Source organism: Xenopus laevis, chromosome 1L (genome assembly GCF_017654675.1).
Source record: "Xenopus laevis strain J_2021 chromosome 1L, Xenopus_laevis_v10.1, whole genome shotgun sequence".
NCBI lineage: Eukaryota > Metazoa > Chordata > Amphibia > Anura > Pipidae > Xenopus > Xenopus laevis.
This window is the reverse complement of record NC_054371.1, coordinates 26,440,121-26,466,579: the sequence shown is the minus strand read 5'-3', so window position 1 is coordinate 26,466,579 and position 26,459 is coordinate 26,440,121. Positions and strand designations below refer to the sequence as shown.

General features: G+C 41.0%; 1 protein-coding gene and 1 long non-coding RNA gene across 4 annotated transcripts in view; one reads left to right on the top strand and one right to left on the bottom strand.

Moving 5' to 3' along the window:
• The window catches only part of ppp2r2c.L (protein phosphatase 2 regulatory subunit B, gamma L homeolog), a 100,160-nt gene that overhangs the window by 20,786 nt on the left and 52,915 nt on the right, over nt 1–26,459 (bottom strand). For all 3 annotated transcript variants that reach the window (XM_041587813.1, XM_041587814.1, XM_018228555.2), the window contains 4 exons: nt 12,510–12,607; nt 11,040–11,205; nt 9,878–9,990; nt 8,342–8,519 (listed from right to left, as the gene is read on the bottom strand). In XM_041587813.1, coding sequence (XP_041443747.1) covers nt 8,342–8,519; nt 9,878–9,990; nt 11,040–11,205; nt 12,510–12,607 — 555 coding nt within the window. The remainder of the gene's footprint in view (nt 1–8,341; nt 8,520–9,877; nt 9,991–11,039; nt 11,206–12,509; nt 12,608–26,459) is intronic.
• LOC121402084 lies at nt 7,682–9,136 on the top strand. Its single transcript, XR_005966523.1, has 2 exons — nt 7,682–7,722; nt 8,944–9,136. It is a non-coding gene; the product is annotated as an uncharacterized LOC121402084 (long non-coding RNA).

Genomic DNA, 26,459 nt, shown 5'->3' with positions numbered 1-26,459 from the left:
GCACACATCAAAAAATCATTGGGACTTCTCCCATTGACTTATATGCAACCTCGACAGGTCTGAGATTCCGGATTTTCAGATTCGGACTTTTCTATCCTCTGGGTTTAATAAATTCCGAAAAATGTGTGATTTTTTTAAAAGTCAGATTTTATAAAAAAAAAATTCAGGAATTTTTTGTGATTTTTGCATTTGGAGTTTAGTAAATAACCCCCTAAGAGTAATAGTATCAGCAACCATATAACCATCCAGTCTATTATCCAAGTATTCCTAGGTACCTCTTCATTAAAGGGGTTGTTCACCTTAAAATTAACTTTAAGTATGATGCAGAGAATGATATTCTGGGACAATTTGCAATTGCTTTAATTTTTTTTAATAATTTGTGTAATTTTTGAGTTATTTAGCTTTTTATTCAGTAGCTCTCCAGTTGCTTGGATCCAAATTACCCTAGCAACCATGCATTGATTTGAATAAGACACTGGAATATGAATAGGAGAGGCCTGAATAGAAAGATGAGTAATAAAAAGTAGCCATAACAATATAGTTGTAGCCTTACAGAGCATTTGTTTTTTAGATGGGGTCAGTGAGTCCCTTTTAAAAGCTGGAAAGAGCCAGAAGAAGAAGGCAAATAATTCAAAAACTATAAAAAAAGAAAAAATGGAGGACAATTGAAAAGCTGCTTAGAATTAGCCTTCCTATAAAATACTAGAAATGATCATAAAGGTGAACCACCCGTTTAAGGATTGACTGTCTTACTCCCATTAAAGTTGTAAGTAACCTGCATAATTTTAAATGCCATGTGTGTAACCTTACAATTATTGAAACGGAATCTTATTTGCAGCTTAGTTGCTCAGAATGGCCGCTAGTTAAGAAGCCCGCGCATCAATTCTGCACACTGGATGGGCCGTCTGGTTCTTCACAATGTAATGTCATTGCCAAATACAGATTTGACAGACTTTTATAAAGTCATTAATGATCAGATTCAGTGTTGGACTGGGAGGTCTGGGGACCACCAGGGCTGCCTCCTCAATGGCCAGCACCCCTCTCCAGCTCTGTGCCCTCACCCTCCAGAAAGGGTGCAGCACCCAGGGTGGGGACCAGGTCTGGGTCCTGGGGCCCACAGGGTCTTATCCCAGTGTCCAGTAGACTCAAGCCGACCCTGAACAGATTCAATCAAATCGGACACGATGCAGAACCATGCAGCACCCACCCACAAATTTGCAGCTTGCGTTTTTTCTTTAACCGTGCAACAGAACCTGGACTTTTAGTAATATTCCCAATTTGTCAAGGTTTATAGTCTGTAAAACCACGAGTGACTTCAGTGATGAAAGCGTTACCCAAGAGGAGACCGTTTCTCTGATTAAAATGTGAGCCAGCGATCTCTAATTAATCTGTGCCCTCGAGAGCACTGTAACCAAATATCTTTTATCAAAACAGAATCCTGTGATCCCTGCTGTCACTCTCTGAAAATAAATTACAGTCACGGACCGATTTGGCCTTTCAAGCAGGCAAACAATGTAATTGGAAGAAATGTGAGGAGAGAAATAAAGGCTATAGGACCCTTTAGAGTACTACTAATCATTTCTCTGAGAATCACACACATACAGCTCCTACAAAGAATGCAAATAATTGAATAAAGCCGTTAAGTGATCTCCACTTTGCTTGCAAATCTTCATGGAAACAGTAGGCCCGATCTCTGGCTCTGAACTGCAGGAATGATGCAGCACTATATATTCATGTGCACAGAGAAAGCTCCTGCAATGCGCCGTACTCTTTCCCTACCATCAGTAATTAAATAAGCAGCCCATTAGCCCCGAAATCTGCCCTCAAGGGACTTGATTAAAGTTCGAGCACTTTAGGCTGTAATATATAGTTATTAAAGGAATACGCTAAAGGCAGTAATATCTAATTTGTGCTTTTCACATTAGTTTCAACCCATAAGCTTAGAATCTATTGAGCATAAAAGTACCATTGATCTGGCACCATAGGGTCTGTGATTCCCTATTGATCTATACCATGCCACGTGTTTACTAGCAGCACCGGGCAAGATCTAAGAACCCCTGGCACTGAACTGTGTGCGCTTGTAGGGTGGGAGGCAAACCAGGACACAGACACATTTCGCTATAGGAAGGAAACCTTCCGTGCAATATTTTAGACGCAGAAGATTGTTGTGTGGTTAAAGCCCTAGAGATTATGAATATATACAACATAGTACATAGTAAGTAAGGTTGAAAAAAGACACATGTCCATCGAGTTCAACTTTTTTTTTTATTAACTACCTATCTGCCAGTTGATCCAGAGGAAGGCAAAAAACCCATCTGAAGCCTCTCCAATTTGCCTTAGAGGGGGAAAAATTCCTTCCTGACTCCAAAATGGCAATCGGACTAGACCCTGGATCAACTTGGACTATGAGCTATTTCCCATAACCCTGTATTCCCTTACTTGCTAAAAAGCCATCCAACCCCTTCTTAAAGCTATCTAATGTATCAGCCTGTACAACTGATTCAGGGAGAGAATTCCACATCTTCACAGCTCTCACTGTAAAAAACCCCTTCCGAATATTTAGGCGGAACCTCTTTTCTTCTAATCGGAATGGGTGACCTCGTGTCAGCTGGAAAGACCTACTGGTAAATAAAGCATTAGAGAGATTATTATATGATTCCCTTATATATTTATACATAGTCATCATATCACCCCTTAAGCGCCTCTTCTCCAGCGTGAACATCTCCAATTTGGCCAGTCTTTCCTCATAGCTAAGATTTTCAATACCTTTTACCAGCTTAGTTGCCCTTCTCTGTACCCTCTCTAATACAATAATGTCCTGTTTGAGTGATGGAGACCAAAACTGTACGGCATATTCTAGATGGGGCCTTACAAGTGCTCTATACAGTGGAAGAATGACCCCCTCCTCCCTTGACTCTATGCCCCTTTTAATACAGCTCAAGACCTTATTTGCCCTTGATGCTGCTGACTGGCATTGCTTGCTACAGACAAGTTTATCATCTACAAGGACTCCAAGGTCCTTTTCCATAATGGATTTGCCTAGTGCAGTCCCATTAAGGGTATAAGTGGATATTTTTACATCCCAGGTGCATGACTTTACATTTATCAACATTGAATCTCATTTGCCACTTAGCTGCCCAGATTGCCAGTTTGTCAAGATCATGTTGCAAGTGCCACATCCTGGATGGAATTAATTGGGCTGGATAATTTTGTGTCATCTGCAAACACTGATACATTACTTACAACACCCTCCCCTAAGTCATTAATGAACAAGTTAAATAAAAGTGGACCCAATACTGAGCCCTGGGGGACCCCACTAAGAACCTTACTCCAAGTAGAGAATGTCCCATTAACAACCACCCTCTGTGCCCGATCCTGTAGCCAGTTTCCTATCCACGTGCAAACGACTTCATTAAGCCCAACAGACCTTAGTTTAGAAAGCAGTCGTTTGTGGGGCACAGTATCAAACGCTTTGGCAAAATCCAAATAGATCACATCTACTGCCCCCCCACTATCCAGAATCTTACTTACCACATCATAAAATGCAATCAAATTCGTCTGACATGACCTATCCTTCATAAAGCCATGCTGATTGTTGCTCATAATGCCATTCATTAGGACAAAATTTTGAATGTGATCCCTTAACAAGCCTTCAAATAATTTGCCCACCACAGATGTCAAGCTTACTGGCCTATAATTGCCAGGCTGAGATCGTAATCCCTTTTTAAATATTGGAATAACATCTGCTTTTCTCCAATCCATAGGCACCATACCAGATGACAGTGAATCTGAGAAAATCAGAAATAAGGGCTGGTCTAAAACTGAACTAAGCTCTCTTAGAACCCGGGGGTGTATGCCATCAGGCCCTGGAGCCTTGTTTACATTAATTTGTATTAAAGCTTTTTGAATCATATCCTGAGTCAGCCACTGACTAGATTGAGCTGAACCATTCGTGCAGTTATTAAGTGAGCCTGGGAACTCAGACTCCTCTATTGTATACACTGAAGAAAAGAACTGATTTAACACATTTGCCTTATCTGTATCTGTTACAACCATACTGGTACCATTATTTAATGGAGCAACACTCTCAACCTGCATCTTTTTACTATTAATATATTTAAAAAACTTTTTAGGGTTAGTTTTCACCTCCACCGCAATTAACTCTTCATTTCTTTTCTTAGCCTTCCGGATTGCTGATTTACAACATTTATTACAGTGTTTATATTCATTAAATGCAGCTTCTGTCCCTACAGATTTGTAGTTTTTAAATGCCTTTCTCTTCTTTCCCATTAACTTCTTTACCTCTGTATTAAGCCACACAGGATGATTCTTAGAGCTTCTACGTTTAGTCCTTAAAGGGGAAGGAAACCTCGTCGGCGCTAACCCCCCTCCCCCCCTCCCGTGTATTGCCCCCCCTCCTTCCTCCCCCCTGGCCTACCCCTCCCGCTGGGCAAATGCCTCTAACTTGTTACTTACCCTTCTGCGCAGGTCCAGTCCAGGGAGTTCACAGACGACATCTTCTTCCACACGATCTTCTTCCTCCTTTAACCGGCGCATGCGCAGTAGGATCATTTCGCCGGTACGATCTACTGCGCATGCGCGTGACTTTTGGCGCATGCGCAGTAGATCCGTACCGGCGAAATGCTCCTACTGCGCATGCGCCAAAACACCGGTCAAAGGAGGAAGAAGATCACGTGGAAGAAGATGTCGCCTGTGAACTCCCTGGACTGGACCTGCGCAGAAGGGTAAGTAACAAGTTAGAGGCATTTGCCCAGCGGGAGGGGTAGGCCAGGGGGGAGGAAGGAGGGGGGGCAATACACGGGAGGGGGGGTGGGGGGTTAGCGCCTAGGAGGTTTCCTTCCCCTTTAAGGGAATAAATTGAGAACAGTAATGATTTAACATCATTTTAAAGGACAACCATTTCTGTTCTGTGTTTTTAGCTGAAAACCTAATGCCCCAATCAATGCTCTGTAGGGCAGCCCTCAAGGCACTAAAATTAGCTTTTGCAAAATTCATGGTTTTTGTTGCCCCAGTATATTTTAGTTTTTTGCACCAGACATTAAAATATATAACATTATGGTCACTATTACCCAGGGGTTCAATGACTTGCACATTTGCTATAAGTTCTGGGTCATTTGAGATCACTAAATCAAGAATAGCATTTTTTCTGGTAGGCTCCTCAACAACCTGTGCTAAAAAATTGTCGTGCAATAAGTTTATAAACTTGTTCCCATTAACTGATCGGGCAGTACTGTTGCTCCAGTCAATATCTGGGTAATTAAAATCCCCCATTATCATTACTTTACCTAAACTAGCAGCCTTTTCTATTTGCATTAGGAGCCTTGTCTCTTCCTCCTCACTTACATTAGGGGGTCTATAGCATACGCCTACAATTAATTTGCTGGATTCTTTACAATTGGTGAAGAACTCCACCCATACGACTTCTGGCCCCTCATTTTCTAACATAACCTCCTCCTTTATATGAGCTTTTAAATCCTGCCTAACATACAGACATACCCCTCCTCCTTTTCTATTGCCTCTGTCCCTCCGAAACAAAGTATAGCCACTGATATTTACTGCCCAGTCATGCGACTCATTCAGCCATGATTCGGCCACACCAATCACATCATATTTTCCTTCCATCACCAGCAGCTCCAGCTCTCCCATTTTACCAGTCAGACTTCTTGCATTTGTAAACATACATTTAATACTGGCACCATATTGAACATATGACATGTGGTCCTCCCTATCCTTAACAGTATCCCCAGCCAAATCTCCTCCCCCATTTTCCCTTTCTTTGCCCACTATCTCATCTAACCTGTCTACCACTGAATCTTTTACTGAACCCTCCCCCCCCACACCTAGTTTAAAATCTCCTCCAACCCTCTAGCCATCTTCTCTCCCAAAACAGCTGCCCCATCATCATTGAGGTGCAGCCCATCCCTAGCAAAGAGCCTGTAGCCGACTGAAAAATCAGCCCAGTTCTCCAAAAACCCAAAACCCTCCTCCCTACACCAATCTTTCAGCCACGCATTAATCTCCCTACGCTCCCGCTGTCTCCTTAGCGTTGCTCGTGGCTCAGGTAATATCTCTGAGAAAATTACCTTGGAAGTCCTCGCCCTCAGCTTTGAACCTAGTTTTTTAAAATCATTTTTGAGGACTTCACCACCTCCTCTAACTTTGTCATTGGTACCTATGTGTACCAAGACCGCTGGGTCTTCCCCAGCCCCTCCCAATAATCTGTCCACTCGTTCCACCACATGCCGAACCCTAGCACCAGGCAAGCAGCAGACTGTTCGGCATGTAGGGGCCTTTCGACAGATTACCCTATCCACCTTTCTAATAATTGAATCCCCTATAACTAGAACCTGCCTTTCCTTCCTTGCACTCCCCCCACCACCCGTATTAGAGCCACTGCCTCCCGGGGTGCTCCGAGAGTCAGTCTGCTCCATACACGCCAGTTCGGAGTTTTCCTCCCCAGCATCTTCAGCCAAAACTGCGAATTTGCTGTTTTGGACAAACTGTGGACCAGCCCCCTATTCTTCTGTCCCCTACTTCCCCTCTTGACTGTCACAAACCTTCCTCCCTCATTAGCCTCCACTGCCCCTTCTCCTCCCCCCACTCCACTAGCCCCTGCCAGTGGTTGCTCTGCGAGCCTCCTGTCATTCCCCTCGTTTGCCGATGCTCTCAGTGCTGCAAGTTCACCCCTTAGAGTCTGCAGCTCAGATTCCAAGATGAAAACCCACGACATCTCTCACATGTAAATACTGCATGGAACTGCTGCTCCAACACCACATACATGTGACAAGACACACAATTAATATTAGGGGGGACAATTAATCAGTTAATATTTTGCTTTTATTTATGTTCATCAGCTTTTGAAACTCTTTCTCTCTCTATAGCCCATATAGCCATTAAAGGGCATGTAAAGGCAAAAAAATAAAATCCCATTTTTACTTTCTTTAATGAAAAAGAAACCTATCTCCAATATACTTTAATTAAAAAATGTGTACCATTTTTATAAGAAACCTGACTGTATGCAGTGAAATTCTCCCTTCATTTACTGCTGTGGATAGGAATTGTCAGACAGTCCCTAACTGCTGAGCAGGGAAACAATCATACTTATGAACAGCAGGGGGAGCCCCTGCCTTACTTCCCAGCCATGCAGAACTCAAGCAGCTTTGTTTATGATGATCCCTAAGCAGCCCAGACCACACTGAGCATGTGCACAGTCTTAGTCTTGCAAAGATGTTTAACAAAGTTACAAGATGGTGACCCCCTGTAGCCAACTTTGAAAGCATAAATTATTTGTTTTGATTAGGCTTGTGGTGCAGTAAGTTCATGTTTATATTTAGAATACAAAATACAGCATTTCTAGCCTTATTCTATTTTAGACTTTACATGCCCTTTAACTGCTCCAATTTTGAGAGTGCTCATAACTCAAAAACCAACTTGCACTCCCCTTGCTTGCTTAAAGGAGAAGGAAAGTCTTTTTTGACTTGGGGGTTCCAAAAGTTAGCACCCCCAAGTGATCGCATTTACTTACCTCGCAGTAGAATGAAATAGCCGACTTTTTCATTAATGTTTGCTTTCCGCTCTACTGCGCAGGTGCAGCCGTGAAAATAAAAAAGAAGCAGGAAGACATCGCTCCATGGTGCTCGCTGGAAGAATCCTGGGCCGGTGCAGTTTTATCCTGAAAGGAGCACTGGCCTGGGGTGTAAGGTAAGTAAATGCGATCACTTGGGCGTGCCTAACTTTTGGCACCCCCAAATATAACAGGACTTTCCTTCTCCTTTAAAAATAATTCATAATTTTTCATTTGTTTAAAATGCATCTATGTTTAGATGTTACTGTTCCTTTAAAGGAGAACCAAACCCTTAATTATAAAAACCCCTAACCCCCTCCCTGCTCCCCCCCAGCCTAGGTATTACCCCCGGTAAATGCCCCTAACTCTTTACTTACCCCTCATGCAGATTCTGTGCACGAGCGCCATCTTCTTCTCTTCTGTAATCTTCGGGAAGGGATCGGAGTGTCGTTGATGTGCAGTTGGAGCAATCTTCCACTTTGCGACAACTGTGCATACGTCGTAAGAGACAGAAATTGCTGAATCGCTGGAAGAAGACCCGAAGATTACCGAAAAGAAGAAGATGGCGCCCATGAACTCGGCTGCACATAATCTGCACTGAGGGGTAAGTAAAGAGTTAGGGGCATATACCGGGGTTGGCACCAAGGCTAGGGGGGAGCAGGGAGGGGGGTCTATGTAGGGTAGAGGGGAATGGGGTTTTAATAATTAAGGGTTTGGTTCTCCTTTATGATTAATAAAGATTGCAATAAAGGATACTGAAGCTCCGATCTGTGATTGCTAGGTGCCAAAGGTTAATCCTGAGATCATCGGCTGACATGTAGGTTTCACAGTCGCTGTTGACAGAAATGGAGTTGACATGGTATGTGTGTCCATTAGAAAATATTCTTCTTGGGCTAACTTCTACCATTAAGTCCATAGGTTTTATGACAGGCACCTGGGAAAGAAAGCAAACACGCTTAACTTGGCTTCATATCTTCTCCATAGTGCAGAGGAGCACACTGACAGCAGTGTTCTTTTGTAATGAAAGGCACTAAGTTTGCCCAGGTGCAGTAACCCATAGCAACCAATAAGATGTTTGCTTTTAAACAGGTGATCAGTAAATGCTTTCTTCTGATTGGTTGCTCTGGGTTACTGCTCATGGACAATTTAGTGCCTTTTATTACATAACCCCTTAAGTGACAAAATGAAGTGGATTTTCAGGGAGGTGTTCTTCTGGAATAAATAAAAAGGAAACTCTACTTGTGAACATTGTTGGTCTCTAAGTTAACATATCACTTAAAACAGCTCATACTGTATTTATGTCACTTTCCCATTGTGAGATCATGATATATTTATAATAAATATACCTCTGTACATAGGAAAAAGGGAAAAACACACTGCAGAGGAATTCATTAACCGGAGGCAGGGGAACAAGAAATCTACTGCTGCTGGTGAAGGCCCATCCACTTTGGTCACGTGGTATAACTCAGCCAATCATCAAAAGCGCACCTAAAGGCTCACCGTTTTACAGGACTTCACAATACGAGTGTATAAATAAAAAATCCAAATTTATTTAATTATTCTGATAAAATCATTGTACAAGGGTTACGGTTCCTTAAGAAAATGATATTAAAACCAAGGTGGCAATTTCTTACACCAGATTTTTTTCGTTTCCTGTCAGGTGATCAGGATGGAGAGCATCACAATATGGTGGCTCACAGTAAATGATTTAAAGAAAGTATCTATTGATGTATAGCTGCTAATTAAATAAGATTCTTTGATATTTCATGATTGGTGAAATAGGTGAGTTTAAAACTATCCCACCCATGGGTTAAATTAGGGCTGTGTCATTTGGCGTTAAGCCCAGAAGAGATGGTTGTGCAGTTGACAGTTGGGAGATGGATCCAGTGACTCACAGACATGGCTGCAACCTTTGCCAGGATATATTACTGGCCAGCCCAGAAATCCTGGCTCTAGCTGGTGATTTAGCCAAACAGGGCATGTCGCAACATATATACGATATATTGGCCCATTCTTAAAGGAACAGTAACATTAAAATGTTTTATTATTTTAAAGTAATAAAAATATAATGCAGTGTTACTATCTCTTTAAGTGACAGAATGGAATTCATTGTACATTCCATTCTGCAATCAAAGCCGTTATATACAGGTTCAGACTGTATGGATTTAAGATTCTACATTTTCTCCCTCCTCTACTGCAACTAGTTTTGAACTATAATTCCCAGTGTGTATGATTCCTGTTGGCATGCTGAGAGTTTTAGTACAACATCTGTCCCAGAAGAATCCCTCTTACCTGTAATGATGTTACAGTACAAAGATCTTTCAACCTCCCTTCTTCATCTTTCAGATTATACCCCTCAGGTCTCTTATCCCGCTCACTAATCTTCCATAGTTTAATTGTTTTATCTGCAAAGGAACCGAGATGGGTGTGAAAATTATTATGCTTATTTATAGAAAAAAAAGTATGTATATAAATATCTATCTAGACAGGTTCAGGTGATTGCAGATCACCCAAAATACATTTTTCCAATGACTTTCTATTTTCTATGTGTCACAGTTTTTCCAATATTGAAGTGTAAAGTGTCATTTTTCACCTTCTAAAGCAGCTCTGGGAGGGGGGGGTCGCCGACCCTGTAAACTGTTCTAAATTGATACATTTAGTTGATACATTTTTTATCTTTTTCCCTGCTGAGCAGAATCTCTGTGTTTCATTACAGGCGGCTGTTAGAATTGATACAATAGTTGCAGGCCCGGATTTGTGGAAAGGCCACCTAGGCCCGGGCCTAGGGCGGCAGGATTTTAGGGGGCGGCATGCTGCCCGACCACACCCACATTGTTTAAAAAACACTGGGGATGCGCAGGAGATACAATAATTTTTAAAATTTCCAGTGCGCCAATTCCCATTGCTCCAGTCCAGATAATGAAAATTTGCATGAAGGGGACATGGGCGACGAACGACAGTGGGCCTAGGGGCGCCCACTATGTAAATTCGGCCCTGCATAGTTGTTAATACTCCAGAGATGCTGCTGAGAAATGAATCAACTACAGGTTGCAAAATTGTGTGCCTATCGGTAGTATCTGGTTACTGCTGGTTCTGACTTATGCACTTTATTGTGTTTAGCATGGCAACTCTCTGGGACCCCGCTTTATGCCACAGTCCAAACCAGTTAATCAGCTAAATCCACATATGAGTTTCATGTTTTTTTATTGTTACTAGAACAGAAATTACATAATCTTCCCATTTCTGTTGTTTTTTTTTTTAAATATATTTTTAAAACAGATGCCAGCACTGCCATTTTTGTACAGTGTTGTTGAACATTCGCACAGACTGTGTAGCAAGACTCCCAAGAACTATATGTGTTAATTGTCATTTGCTTTACAGAAACGATATACTGGAAGCCAAAAAAGCTCTGTCTGTTTACAAGTACAGCTCAGCAGATGATCTGGTCCCTTACCATTTGTCGACAGAAGGGAGTGGGCTGCATTCTGCTGGGGGAGCCATTTAATCTTGTTAATTTTTTCCTCTATCTCCAGGCTCTTCAAATAATCAAATTCAGGCTCATGGCTCTGGAAAGTGCTGTAAACATTGTATTCGCCCTGACTGTAAGGTTCATTCTTAGTCTGCAGAAAATATTAAGAATAATAATAGCAATAATAAAAACATTAGCTACAGCTGAAAGCTGCCGGAGGGCTGTCAATTAGACGCCTCCATTTTCATTTCTGTTCTCTGCTTTGGAAATAAATTTGCCCAATTTAAACTTTTCATGTGTTTCCAAATTCGTGTTTTGCAGGTCAGTTTATTCTGCTACAGGAATGGGATTTGTTACCAGGAAACCCATTATATCAGTCTCCCATAGACTCCATTTTATCCAAATAATCCACATTTTAAAATATAATTCCTTTTTTTCTCTGTAATAATAAAACAGTAACTTGTACTTGATCACAACTAAGATATAATTAATCCTTATTGGAGGCAAAACCAGCCTATTGGGTTTATTTAGGGACAGATTTATCAAGGGTCGAATTTCGAAGTAATGGGAGTTTTTTTGAACTCCCATAACTTCGAAATTTGAATAAAAAAAGACCAATCAAAATTTATTTTAAAAAATCGAAGCTTTCAACTTCAGGTACATAGGCTGTATTTCAATAGTTCGAATCGAAGTTTTTAGATTTTTCACCAAATGATGCCAAATAGGTTCTAGGAGGTCCCCCATAGGCTAAAACAGCAATTTGTCAGGTTTTAGATGGCGAATGGTTGAAGTTGAAGTTTTAAAGAGACAGTACACGATAAACTTCGATATTCGAATGGTCGAATTTTTTTCAAATTCAAATTTAATTTTGGCCTATTCGAAGTACACAAAAATAGCTTGAAATTCGATTTTTTTTTTTCTTCGAATTTTCACTTCTGCCCCTTAATGTTTGCATGATATTCTAGTAGACTTAAATATGAAGTATGAAGAGCCCAATTATGGAAAGATCCCTTATCTGGAAAACCCCAGGTTCCAAGGATTCTGGATAACAGGTCCCATACCTGTATTACCATGGCCCATCCAGTGAGACCAACAGGCACAAAATAGGTCTGAGTATAGCGAGATGGTCAGACCAACTGGCTCAATTAAAACCAAGTCTGATCATGAACTACTTGTTGAAGCAACTATCTATACCCATAATCATAATCCTACTTAAGCAGCACAGCACAGTGCATACCAATGGGATTTAAATTTAAGGATACAACATAATTATGAAAATATAATGAATCAATGGTGAACTGGAGAAACAGGTCCGTCAGTGGTACAGTTTATAATCCCTATGTGCAAATGAAGCTTTGGGTTGGTGAGGGAGATAATCATTCATTTCAGGCTGGAGGAAAAGAGGTGTCAGATTGAGGGGTGAAATGGAGGAAGCTGTATTTATAGGAGACTCACCTCAGGTTCCCTTTGGAATATAACAACACGGCCGCCTTTGTCCCCGGTTGCCAGCAGATCTCCAGTGTGGTTAAATTCAACTGTAGAAATGATATCAGCTGGATGAAAGAAAGAAAAAGACAGGAACGTGTATCAGTAACAGGACGATAAAACGAGCGGACGTCACACATTCATTAACCGAAGCATGAATCAGGGACATAGGTAGAGGTGACTTTTTTCCCAAAAAAATGGTAAAATGTTGCCTATGGCAAGATTCTTGCTTTACCTATGGGCAGTTTAGTCAGGGGTTTCCTAATAACACCTGGATTTCCTAATGGCTAGTCCTACTATATACAGGTATGGGACCTGTTATCCAGAATGCTCGGGACTTTCTGTAATTTGGATCTTAATACATTAAGTCTACTAGAAAATCATGTAAACATGAAATAAACCCAATAGACTGGGTTTGCTTCCAATAAGGATTGATTATAACTTAGTTGGGATCAAGTACAAGGTACTGTTTTATTATTACAGAGAAAAAGGAAATCATTTTTAAAAATTTGGATTATTTAGAAAAAATGAAGTCTATGGGAAGATGGCCTTTCCATAATTCAGAGATTTCTGGATAACGGATCTTATACTAACAAAAATACGAGTGTATTAAGGGAGCATTATCATCAGAATATAAAGTTCCTGTGTTTGCCTAAAAACAATGCATATGGTTACGTGAATGCCGCCACCAATTGGTAAAATACAGCGACTGTCAAAACACCCCAGTTGCCATTAGCCTAACAGCATTAATCAGTAATATTTAGTAGGACCACCAATCATGCCTATGCAGACAAACACAATTCAATAACTAGGATGTACAATGAAATATTATCATGTGTATTCTCTTTTTGAATGATAACAGCGAAAATTCGCCAGCAAAAAAATCAGCCACGTCAAAAATGCGCATAAAAATTGTCGCACGTCAAAATTATTCAGACACCCATTGACTTTAATGCATTTGGACAAAATAGGCACGCTTATAACAATTGTCGCGGGTGTCGAAATTATTTTGACGCTCATTTCACTAGTTATCAGTTATGTCAAAACATTGGTTGTGGGGGTATGGGTATATAAGGGCACACCTGGGCACCAACGCCGGATTCGCTGGGCGGGCGCCCCTAGGCCGTGTGCTCTGCGCGGTCCTAGCGCCCGCCCGCACTACCCCACGCTGGAGCAAAAGCACCAGCGTGCGAGCGCTGGAGCACTGGGGGGCACAGGCTCCCCACAGAGCGGCTGGGCGGCATGCCGCCCCCAAAAATGTGCCGTCCTAGGCCCGGGCTTATGTGGCATCGCCACAAATCCGGGCCTGCTAGGCACAACCCTGTGCCTTAAAGTGGCCCTGGCTCTTTTTCTCTGTCCTAAACATTGATGGATTTATTGCAGACAAATAACATGATAAGAACCTGGTGTATTGATTTGTTAACGTTGTACATAATTATAACAATTTCAGTACTATAATACAATACTCAGAGAGCGACTTGTGCCAGCCTTTTCATGAAAATGCACTGGAATGCTGGGTAACTGAACTTCAGTTTCAGAACTGAAGGCAGTTTTAGGTTCATTGACGAGTAAATATATTCAGCTTTTTCATGCATAGTACACCATTGTGGGTATAAGCTGATACTGCACTTTGTACACTGCTCTTGCCATTTTAAATGAGCCCTTTGGTCCCTTATATTCCATCTATCTAAATTCTCAGCATACACCTTAAACTGGTGTTACAATAGCTGATATTATCTGCTGACTGTCCTAATAAGCTTATTAGCTTGAGTATGGTGCCAAAACCTTGACCTCCTCAACTGATACTGACGAGATGTCTACAGGCCCTTAATGTGAACCAGGGGACCAATGGATTGGATTTGGCCCTTCACTAAATTAGGCATGGATCAAAGCATGCAAGGCCTGCTTTAGACAATATTTATTAATATTAATTTCCCATGTAGTATTTATGACCAGGGCCTCCATTAGGAATATTGGGACTAAAATGGTGAAGGTTCCATGATTAGTGCAGCAGAAAGGAAGATGCAAATGTAGAAGCCACCAGCACATTAAAGCTGGTGTTAATATCAGGGTTCCCTCTGCAGGAAGACTTGCTCCCTTGTTACCTCGAGGGCTGGAAATGTTGTATTTGTCTTGTCTGCGTGGGAACAAGATGGGGCCCAAAATGCTGTCTGGGTCCCCTGGGACTAATATAAGCTATCCCTCCTCAATGGTAATACACTTAATAACAGTGAATGTCTAAACTGTCAACATAAAGTATCTTCAGCAATGCTCTGTCTAAACCCCCAACATACATAACTTTTTTATTAATTTCCATTTAATTGGAAAGTGCCAAATATCCATCCCATAATGCAGTGTTTTACCCAGCATTTTGGGTATAGTGAGCAGTGCAGCATGCAGTGCAAACAGTGTTTAATTGCATACGATATTGACAATGGTTTTGCACTTGCGCCATTGTTCATAAATGAGCCACACTATGTCCAAAACACCATACAGAAGCCCTTGTACAAGTTGGCTTTTTAGACACAATTTCAGGTTTGAGAAAGATATTTGCTTTGTGCCAAACGTCACAGGCCATGATTCTTCTTGCTGACAAGCTTTCCTTTGCCAGCGCTAACAACCATATAACGGCGTTTTACACGCTACGCGAGCATGTAACATCCATTTTTGGAAAAATTAAATTTAATAGCTTGATGTTCTTCCTTAACAACGAACATGATCTATAGCAGCTGGTAACATAATGGAGGAAGAAGGGAACAGTTAAGCACACCAAGGCTAAAAGGAACTGGTTCCTACTAATTAAAGACAACGCGCAGTTTGATGGTTCTTTATAGATTTCAATTATCATACTCTGCAGGGAGGAACTTCCAAACATCTGCAGCGCTATTCTCTACTGGCATGTCATTTATGGCTTGCAGTGTTAAAGGCAGGAAATCAGACAGAAGAAGGCTGCAGCGTCATATTGAAAAATATTTACATGTATTTCTGGTTTTGTATTGGTTTCCAAAGATATGTCATGGAATTTTAGCTTTGTTCTTAGTATTAGAACTAGGGTTGCTATCTGCGGTGGCGTAACTATAGAGCAGGGATCCCCAACCTTTAGAACCCATGAGCAACATTCAGACGTAAAAGGAGTTGGGGAGCAACACAAGCATGAAAAATGTTCCTGGGGTGCCAAATAAGGGCTGTGATTGGCCATTTAGTAGCCCCTATGTGGATTGTCAGCCTACATTGAGGCTCTGTTTGGCAGTGCACCTGGTTTTTATGCAACCAAAACTTGCCTCCAAGCCCGGAATTCAAAAACAAGCTCCTGCTTTGAGGCCACTGGGAGCAACATCCAAGGGGTCAGAGAGCAACTTGTTGCTCACGAGCTACTGGTTGGGGATCACTGCTATAGAGGAAGCAGGTCCCATTACCATAGAGCGTAGGTTGGGTCTTGAAAAATATTTTTGCCGGGGGATGGTGGTTCGGTAATGACGTGCGGGTAGAACAAAAAATCGACCCGTGCCCAACCCACTTCCAATCCAAACCCAGCCAGCACCTCCAACCCGTACCCCACCATTCCATCTCTGAGATGACTGAGTAAGGCCCAAAACCTGCAGAATGTGGAAACCAGCAGATCCTCAGGTGTCGGGCACATCACTAGGACCCGGGGCCCTAAAGTTACCCAACTGGCCAGCCAATAGCAATAACTCTTGATGCCCATGTTATTCATAGGGAAGCAGAGAAAAAGATAACAATTATAGGAACATGGTTACAGACACAACAATGTTTACATATATAGTATCTGTGACCTTATTGCCTGGTCTGTATTTAGGTCTGGTGCTGGTATAAGCATTGGACATCAGCAGGCCCCAAAGAACACAGTATCCCTCAACCCTCTTACCTCTGCTACTATTTATTTCACAGTGTATATCTGGCGGCAGACTGGGGAAATTTTATTTTATACATTTTTATTCATTATTTATATTACAATCCCCTAAAGCTGCCACCCTAAGCACAGACCCTTGAGTGACTGTATGGTTAATACTGACTTGCTTATTACAGGCTAAGAGGGACATTACCAAATGTTGGACCAGGTGGTGGGGCTTGAACCTACAAAGTATGAAAACTGATAAACTTAAGTCCTACAGGAATTAATTTGGATTTAAAAAAAATATAATATTTTTCTCTTAATAAATCATGACTTATGTAAGGCTCTGCTGTCACATGCTCATATCTCCTCATCCCTATTTTCATGGGACCATCCAAAATCAGAGATAATAAAAGGACCAAGGATTATAGGCAAGTGGGTAGCATGACTTGGGGCATGGCTGGGGATAACTGGCCAATGGCTTTAATTAGGAGGCATGCATAATTATAAAAATTGCTCATATTTATTTTACTCTGCAAAGTAACCCTTGATGCCTTACCATCAAGACTCAAGTCTCATTTATAGAGCCTCATTTATACTTTAAGTAAGATAAATACATGGGTTGCAAAAGTGACAGTGTCATGGGAGACTGAATATGAGGATCATTTGTTCATCGGACCAAAATATACTTGTATATTTTTTAGGTGGTTCATTCTAACGTACATTTGGGCTATGAATGTAGCAATAAACACAAAATTATAGGCTGAATTGCAGGGGCAGACTCTCATACTCTGCCTTAGGGTGAACTTAGCCAAGCCAATCAGAAAGAAGATGCTTACTTAACAAGGTTTTTAAGATGTATTTCTGGCATCGATGGAAATTATTCAACTCCCTCGACAAAAAGAACCTTCCTCATAAAATCCGAAGCAGCTGTTTCTCTATCATTAATTATACATAGTAGGTGAAAGGTTCTACTCTATAGGGTTCATTGTAAATTAGACGTTTCATCTGCACCTCTGAGCCTACAGAATGACTGTTAATAATCCTGATACAGTTACCACCAAATGCCTTAAAAGAAGCATTAATATATATAAATATATATAATTTGTCGATAGTGATGGCACTCACAGGATTTCATCAATATAAATTTTAAAAAAGGTTTATTGATCCGACGTTTCGATCACCCACAAGGACTTTTCTCTTTTTTTTTCCTTGAGAAAAGTCCTTGTGTGAGACACAAACTTCTGATCAATAAACCTTTTTTGAAATTTATTTTGATGAACTTGTGTGCCATCACTATCGACAAATCATGTATTACTATTTTCATTAAAGAGAGCACTCACGGCAAGTTAGCAAATTTCATATATATATATATATATATATATATATATATATATATATATATATATATATATATATATATATATATAAACAAGTTAAATAATTATGTTTTATATAGGGAATGCTGGTCCTGATATTATCAATTTTTGGTTTAAGTTATGCTGACCATGCATCCCGTTTTTTGTCTTTTTCCTTTTTCTAAGCATTAGCATTATATACAGGTATGGAATCCACTATCCGGAAACCCATTATTCAGAAAGCTCGGAATTACAGAAAGGCCATCTCCTATAGACTCCATTTTATCCAAATAATCCAAATTTTAAAAAATGATTTGATTTTTCTCTGTTATAATAAAACAGTATCTTGTAGTTGATCCGAACTAAGATATAATTAATCCTTATTGGAAGAAAAACCAGCCTATTGGGGTTATTCAATGTTTACATGATTTAATAGTAGACTTAAGGTATGAAGATCCAAATTACAGAAAAAATCCATTATCTGGAAAACCCCAGGTCCTGAGCAATCTGGATAATAGGTCCCACACCTTTATATAAATGGATATAATATAATATATAATATCTTAGATTTTTCAACAGGTTGCCTAGTCATAGTCTCCTTTGAATATATATGAGACTATGATATGAGACTATGACTAGGCAACTGCTGAAACATCTAAATAAATTGTATTTATAAATATATTGTCATCATATGTATTTAAAGGGGAACTCCAGCTTCCAAACCAGAATTTGATAAAGAGGCCCACATAACACAGAACCTGTTTCTCAAAAAGTATGAATAAATGCCATTTTCTATGCTGAGAAATCCAGCTGTATAACAATTCTTCTCTTTCTGCATCATTTGAAATCCTGGCAGGGAAGGAGGGACTAAACACTGATGTTACACATTGTAACAACTTCTCCACAGCTTACAGACAACATGCAGGAACTACATAACCCACAATGCATTGCACTGGGATGTTCTGTTCCTTATTGAAATCACGTGTGCAGGGAATTGTGGAGTTTGGAGGATGCAGCTAAGGACAGATGGCTGTTGATACAAAGTAACAGTAGTCAGACAGCTCAGCAAAGTAGTCAGACAGATCAGCAAGAGACAGGGAAACCATTAAAAATAATGAAAAGTCTGCATATTTTTAAATTGATGTATATTGCAAAGTTGCTTGAAATTATGTTTACTTTTGAGAAAGCTTTTTTTTTTGTGGAGTTCCCCGTTGAATATTAAACTACTGGTGACACTTTTCATTTATATTGTTGGAACAATATTCCCTCTGCAAATTTTTGCAGACCAGTGCTGCGAAAAACTACATTTGGACTAGATAAGCTCTTGCTCTGGTAAGATAAGAATCCATTTCAGTTGTTTTTAGTAATGTTAGTTGAGATTTTGGATCATACCAATAGCTAGTTTGGATCATACCAAAATCCATGAGTTTTGGATAATTCTCTGAAGCATCAGTTTCACTCATGGCCCGAGGGACCAACTGGACTGGCGATATCACCTGGCATCTGTCTATGGCAACAATATTTGCAATGATATAACACTGGCTTGCCTACTAGGGGGTCTTCTCACATGAGGCGAGATGAGAAATGGTTTTATAGAGAGCACAACTGTGATCTATGCTAGTGACCTGCTTTTTCCTACCCCAGTCCAGCACAGGGGAGAGAAGCATGGGGGGAAATGTAAAGAAGTGGCCCTTTTACCCACTTAACACCCCCCTATCCACATATTGATTATTGGTGCATGGCTCCACCCTAACCTGTCCTCAGTTGCCTGTTTTTACCTGTGCCTCTGAAGAAGGAACAGAAGATTGTAGCAGGGGATATTATGGGGTTTGCTGTTTTTTTACTCTAATTGTGATCACAATTGGTTCTCAGAAACCTCCCCTCTGAGTATATCACATTGATTATTTGCTGGAAAGTGCACTTCACTAATTAAAACTCACAAGAAAAAGCACTAAATCATAGACTGCTACGGGAAAGTGATTTTCCTCAATCTTGAGTCTGTTTTTTAAATTCTGTTATATTTTCATTTCATGTTTAAATATTCTACTGCGTAATCTGGGCATGTTCCCTTATGGTGGCTGAGAAATGCACACAGTGTAATGCAGATTGTATAATTTAAAAGTAATAAAATATTTATTTATTGAAATAAAATGTATACAGGTATTATTGATTTTACAAAAACTGGGAGTTTTGTGTTTTAGAGAAATCATCATTCCCAAATGGAAAATGTTAATTTGTCATATGATAAAGCCCAAATTCATCTCTATTAGTTACACCATCTGTCAGATATTCCAGCATAAATTTGCATCTAGGAACTGTTAATTTATAATATACATGCATGGAGGTGGGGTGAAAATACTATTAAAAACAAACTTCCTCGCTGCGAGTGTGGAGCTTCCCATTCGTCCAAACTACTCACGTGACCTCCAGTCCCACATCCTGGCATTGGATTCCTTCAACTCTCTCACTACAACGGACTTAATTCAAGGACACATTCTGGATACGTTAAAAATCTTCACATCCTTTATTTGTTCATATGTAAAAAGTTGTGAACAAATAAAGGATGTAAAGATTTTTAACGTATCCAGAATGTGTCCTTGAAAATACTATTAATTGTGTACAGAACACCTAATAAAAAAGGGGCTTGTTTTTCAAAATAATTACATGTGTAGGGAGGTAGTAAAAGTGCCTCCATAGAATGGTCCTCCAGCAGGTTGTCACAGCCTGGGCCCCACGTTCCTCTCCATAGTTGTAAGACATCCTACACTTCAGGGAATGTTAGGATGAGCATGACTGGACAATCAAGAGGAAACTAGCTCAAATGTGCTGTCAGGGGATTTAAAAGGTCCCCATTTAGCATTTTGAAATTTAGCTGTCCAGGAATTCAGGAGGGAGGCCCTGGTGAGCTCAGCCAGATGACAAGAGCTGGAACTCTAACCCTATTTATAATATAAATGGCTCCATCTGCTTTTTCCCTTAACAGGAGGTATTTTTCTGAACTGGGTTAATAAAATTCTTGTAAAGGGCCATTATTAGCTGGCTGGCCATTTCTTTTTCTTAAATAATATTATTAAAATTAGGTTATACCGGAGTTTTAGCATTGTTATTTCCTAGACAAATCTCTCCAGTGGTGTAACTAAATATTACTAGGCCCCACAACAAATTACTTTTCAGGCCCCCAAAATGTCTAGAGGTTGACCTGTTTTACCAATATTTATTCAAATTGTATATGAATTAGGGCCTCATGGGGCCCCTATACCTCCCGGGCCCCGCTGCAGCCACAGGGTCTGCTTCCTCTATAGTTACCCCTCTGAATCTCTCCCAAACTGCCAAATGCCCTGTGAAAAAGTAGTGAGTACTGAATTCTGACAGCACCAGTAATGGGACCCTTGTTTGCTGTACTGTTCCTTTCTGTTCTCTGATGGAGCAGCATCTGTACCTGTGTCTCTAGAGCAGGGATCCCCAACCTTTTGAAGCCGTGAGCAACATTCAGAAGTAAAAGGAGTTGGGGAGCAACACAAGCATGAATAATGTTCTCGGGGTGCCAAATAAGGGCTGTGATTGGTCATTTGGCAGCCCCTATGTGGCTTGTCAACCTACATTGAGACTCTGTTTGGCAGTACACCTGGTTTTTATGAAACCAAAACTTGCCTCCAAGCCTGGAATTAAAATATAAGCATCTGCTGTGAGGCCACTGGGAGCAACATCAAAGGGGTTGGAGAGCAACATGTTGCTCACGAGCTACTGGTTGGGGACCACTGCTCTAGAGTAACCTTTGTGGATGTGTCTCATTGGGCTGCCTAGTAACTACTCTGCAACTGCTTATGGAGTCCCACATTGGTGAAAGCCTCAAATATAAGGGGGGTTGCACAGGCCAGACTGGCCTATCAGAGTACTAGAGGATCTAAAAGCCTAGGACAATTTCTATTCTAGACCTATATCTTTATTTCCTATATATTCCTTTATTCCCTTTGGCTCTATATTTAATTGGAATGAACGTGGGCCGAGGGTATTGAGTTCCATAACATCCAATACTGGGCTGGCATTAGGACAGGATTCCAGCACCGTGCCACATTCCCCATAATAATTCCCTTATAATCTTACATCTCAGCTGTGAAGTGGCCTGACAACCGATTCAGGTAACCAATTTAGAATTAATTAAAATTCAAGGAATAAAATAACCCAAAGCGAGGAAACTGAGACGTTCCATCTCCATCTTGATAACATAAGGTAATACATTCTGTGAACAGCTTGTATTGGGACAAGGTAGGGATTGAAAACAATGAATAATTATGCAAATGATTCCTACGTGGTTATTTTAAAGTCAAGTTGCCTGCCTGTCTTTGCTTGCCTCCAAACATTATTCAATTATTAGACCAAGGACTAGCTGGAAATAATTTAGCTGATCCGCAAGGCACTCACTCGTGTGCTAAAGTAATAATAAGGTGCAAAGTATTCCATTAGGCAAAGGTAACAGGATTTTTTTTTTTAAAAAAAAGACTACTATACAAAAGTATTAGATATGTACATAAAGCAGTTGGACATCAACGTTAAATGCAATGATCTTGCCCAATGAACTGTTTTTCAAAGGCTTATGTCAGTCACAAAGTAATGCTGGTCCTACATATACAAAAGCCATACTGAGCCCCAGCTTTACAGTTCCTTAAGTTTCAATGAGCAGGGCCCTCTTTACCTCCTGTATTACTCGCAACCAAGATTCCCAAACTTCTTTACCAAAGGTCCCTCTTGAATGGTCATGGATTAAATTGAAAGTGGTGAGAGTCTCCCACCCTCCTGGGCCCCCCTTCCGTTCTGGCAGGATTCAGAAGGTGCCTAATGAGGGGAATGTAGGGAACGATGTACCATCCAGGCCTGACTTTATTAACCTGATTACTTTAACATCTCTAGAAAACCAGGTTTTTCATTTTAATGACAGCTCCCGTGAAAAAAGCCTAATTAAACCATTCATCACTAAGGCGGGCTGCTTCACAATGGAATATGGGCGTGCAATTATGAAGGGTCGTGCGGATACAGCCTTTTGTTGCTGAATGCTTAGTAACTTATAGCTACAGCCTGGCATTTTTATTTAATTCCCCAACCATACCGCAGCAAAGGAATCAGGAGCCACATCATGCGCCTACACCCAGTACTGACGTCAGCACCACGCATTTAATGATTTTGTTTGTTCAGGTAAAAAGGCCATAAATTGGAAGTACCATGAAGATGAGGCAAAATAACAATTACAGCCTGTCAGCTGCTTTGTTCCACGAGTGGCTCCTATTTGTCAGTATCAGCATGGATCTAATAACATGGCAGCACAAAATCTTTAACTGTCAGCAATAAATCTTGCTTTTTTCTTTACTTTGGATCAGTATAACTCTAAAAAAATCATTGTTAACCTTAGTGACTATGTGTAACGGTTGGCACCCAAAATCTAGAACCAATGCCAAGCAGCCTGGTCTCGGCTTGTGCTTCTGCCTCTAGCAGCCGCCTTTGGCCTCAGGAGGAGCCCTCAGCTACTCAGATGCCACCAGGTCTTAAAACAAGAAATGCAAGGTGAAGGGTTCTGGACAAGCAGAGGGGCACAACAGCAAGGCAGAGTTTGTAGGGCTGAAGGTCACAAGGCGTGAGACGAAATCGAAGTCAGATCAGGCCGGGTCGGGGCAGGAAGAGAATAAAGCTGGCCATAGATGCAAAGATCCGATCGTACGAATCATTGTACGATCGGACTTTCCCATCTCCCGACCCGCCACTAACCATTCAGATCAAAGTCTTACCAGTCAGATTAGTTAAAGAACAGATCAGCAATGTTCTGCCCCTGACAGCAATCGTACGATATCTATGTCCAACCAAAGCTAGTGACAGTCTCCCACTGAAAATCGTACGATCGGCAATACACGCAGAGATATTATCGGCAGCCGACAGAAATTTTCTAACCTGTCCGATCGACCAAACGACCGATCTCCGCTGGACGAAAAATGTCGGGACTCTCCACACACGGTTCGAAAATCGTCCGAATCCTCGATTCGTACGATCAGATCTTTGCGTCTATGGCCAGCTTAAGCGTAGTCAGGCAGGCAAGGGTCAAACCGGGTAATTAATCAGCAAGGATTTAGCAGAAGAGGTAGTCGTATAACAGGTAATGGTCAGGAATCAGAAGTTCAATATAGTCAATAGCAATAGTTCAATATAGTCAAAAACAAGAATCAACTGGATCAGAATACAAGATAGCAAAAAGCTGAAAAGCACCAGGTATAACCTATCACGGGCAAGGTCCTGTGGCTTTAATAAGCCTTTTATACTTTTCAAATTTGGCGCCATTGCACACTGACGTCATCACGCCAGCGCCTTTAAATATCGGGGAGGCACGCGTGCCCTTAGGGATCTAAGATGGCGTCTGACACAGAGCGGCATGGCAAGCGTCCCCGCCGCACCACTGGACCACCAGAGTAAGTTAAATTTACTACACTATGTTACCATACAGATACAGTCCTCACACATTCCTGCTATTTGTCTGTGATATGTGCAAGGGGCATGGCCACATAATACCTACATTTTCCAGCAGAAATATTAAAAAAATATTTATTTTTACTGGTAATGACATCATACCATAACTGGACCCGCTAGGGAACTCCTCATTGTGGCTTTTTGCAAGCAGATAAAATGACTGTGGGTGGTGATAAGGAAACTTCCAGCCAAGTGGACAACTATAGGGCCACCTTTTAATATTTCTATTAGTCAAATATAATGGCCCTTTAACAATTTTTACTGGTGGCCTCTCATTAGTCCCAAATTAAAGCCCAGGAGACCCCATCATCATCATCATCATCTCCCTTTCCAATGCTGTTTTAAAAACAAATGGCTCCAGCGGGTATATATATGCGATTTTCGCAATTTTTTGGGTTTTTCACCAGAAAACTCAAGTTTTTACTGGAAACTTCAGGGTATTGCACGAAACCCAGAGCACATCAAAAAATCATTGGGACTTCTCCTATTGACTTATATGCAACCTCGACAGGTCTGAGATGCCGGATTTTCAGATTTGGACTTTTCCATCCTCGGGGTTTAATAAATTCTGGAAATTTCTTGATTTTTTAAAAGTCCGATATTATAAACAAAAATCACAAGTTTTTTTTGTGATTTTTGCATTCAGAGTTCAGTAAATAACCCCCTAAAAGTCATAATTTTGATTTTTTATAAATATGAGACTAAAGTCATAATTTAGACGTTTTATAGTCATACCGTATATACTCGTGTATAAGCCGAGTTTTTCAGCACCCAAAATGTGCTGAAAAAATTGACCTCGGCTTATACTCGGGTAAGTATGGTACAATGATAGAAAAACCTATTGTAGATGAAATACGGTAGGAGGCAGAAGACAGCTGCCTCACCGGTAAATTTGCAGAGAACTACCAGTATTAGAAACTTTCTCAGCACAAGGGGGAGAGAGGAGAGGAGGCGCCGCCATGAGCGATGCATGCTGGGAAATAAAGCGACATGGGGGCGCAGCTTGAATTCCAAGATCCCACGGAGTGTGAAAGTCTGAGGTAACCCCTCTCCCTGCAGTCCGTCCGTCCCTCAGCCTGCGTCAACACCGCTGCCGCCTCCCAGGGATGAGGTAAGGGGCTGGCAGGAGGCAAGAAAGCGAGGAAATTGCAGGCTCCCAGTTTCCAGGAAGATGGACAGCTACCCTCCCGCCACCTTTACCGACCCGCTGGTTCCTGCGTTCCCCGCAGCCTGGGCCTATGAACGGAGCGCCGCCGGGACCCAGGTAAGAGCAGGCGCACAGCAAAGTCCTACGACTGGGGCCTTTTCTTTCTAAACAAGCTAACAGTACAGGGAGCGGCTTAAAAGAGTGCGGTGGTAGCAACAACCACTACAGGCCGGGGATCCTCCCTCACTTGCAGGCCTGAGCAACCCTCCAGGTGTTCCCTGTCACTCAACCCGTGTATGTGCCAGTTATTGTTGCACTTGCACCTGCTTCCCTATGTTGTGCAGTTCCTATAGTGCAGCTGGAAGTCTACAGGTTGGACACCCTGGCTCTGCATTAATATATGTTATCAGCCTTGTAATTATTGTGTGGGGAGTGTGTGTATATAGTATATGTGTGTGTCTTTGTATGATGGTGTGGGTAGAGAGTTTGTGTGTGTATATAGTATATGTGTGGGGAGTTTGTGTGTATAGTATGTGTGTGTGATTATTTTGTGGGAAGAATGTGTGTGTAAAGTATATGTGTGTCTATGTGTGTATAATTGCTAGTGGAAAGTATATTTTGTCTCAGCTGAAAAATATCTGTAATATAAATCCACTGGGGGGGGACAAATTTTCAGTGATTTAGTTTGCGCTGTAGTGATTGTAGCATAAAGGGTCTTAGTTGTGTCTAGGCTTATACACGAGTCTATAAGTTTACCCAGTTTTTCTAGGTAAAATTAGGTACCTCGGCTTATACGCGGGTTGGCTTATACACGAGTATATACGGTAATTATGAGATTAAAAATCTGAATTATGAGATTAAAAATCTGAATTATGAGATTAAAAATCATATATCATCAGAATTTTTTTTTTTGCTGGCTCCAGTGCTCTTCCGTAAAAAATACATACCGTATATACTGGAGTATAAGCCGAGTTTTTCAGCATCCAAAATGTGCTGAAAAAATCTAATATACTTGGGTCAGCGGTACCCGACCCGAGTATCTGAGATTGCAGTCA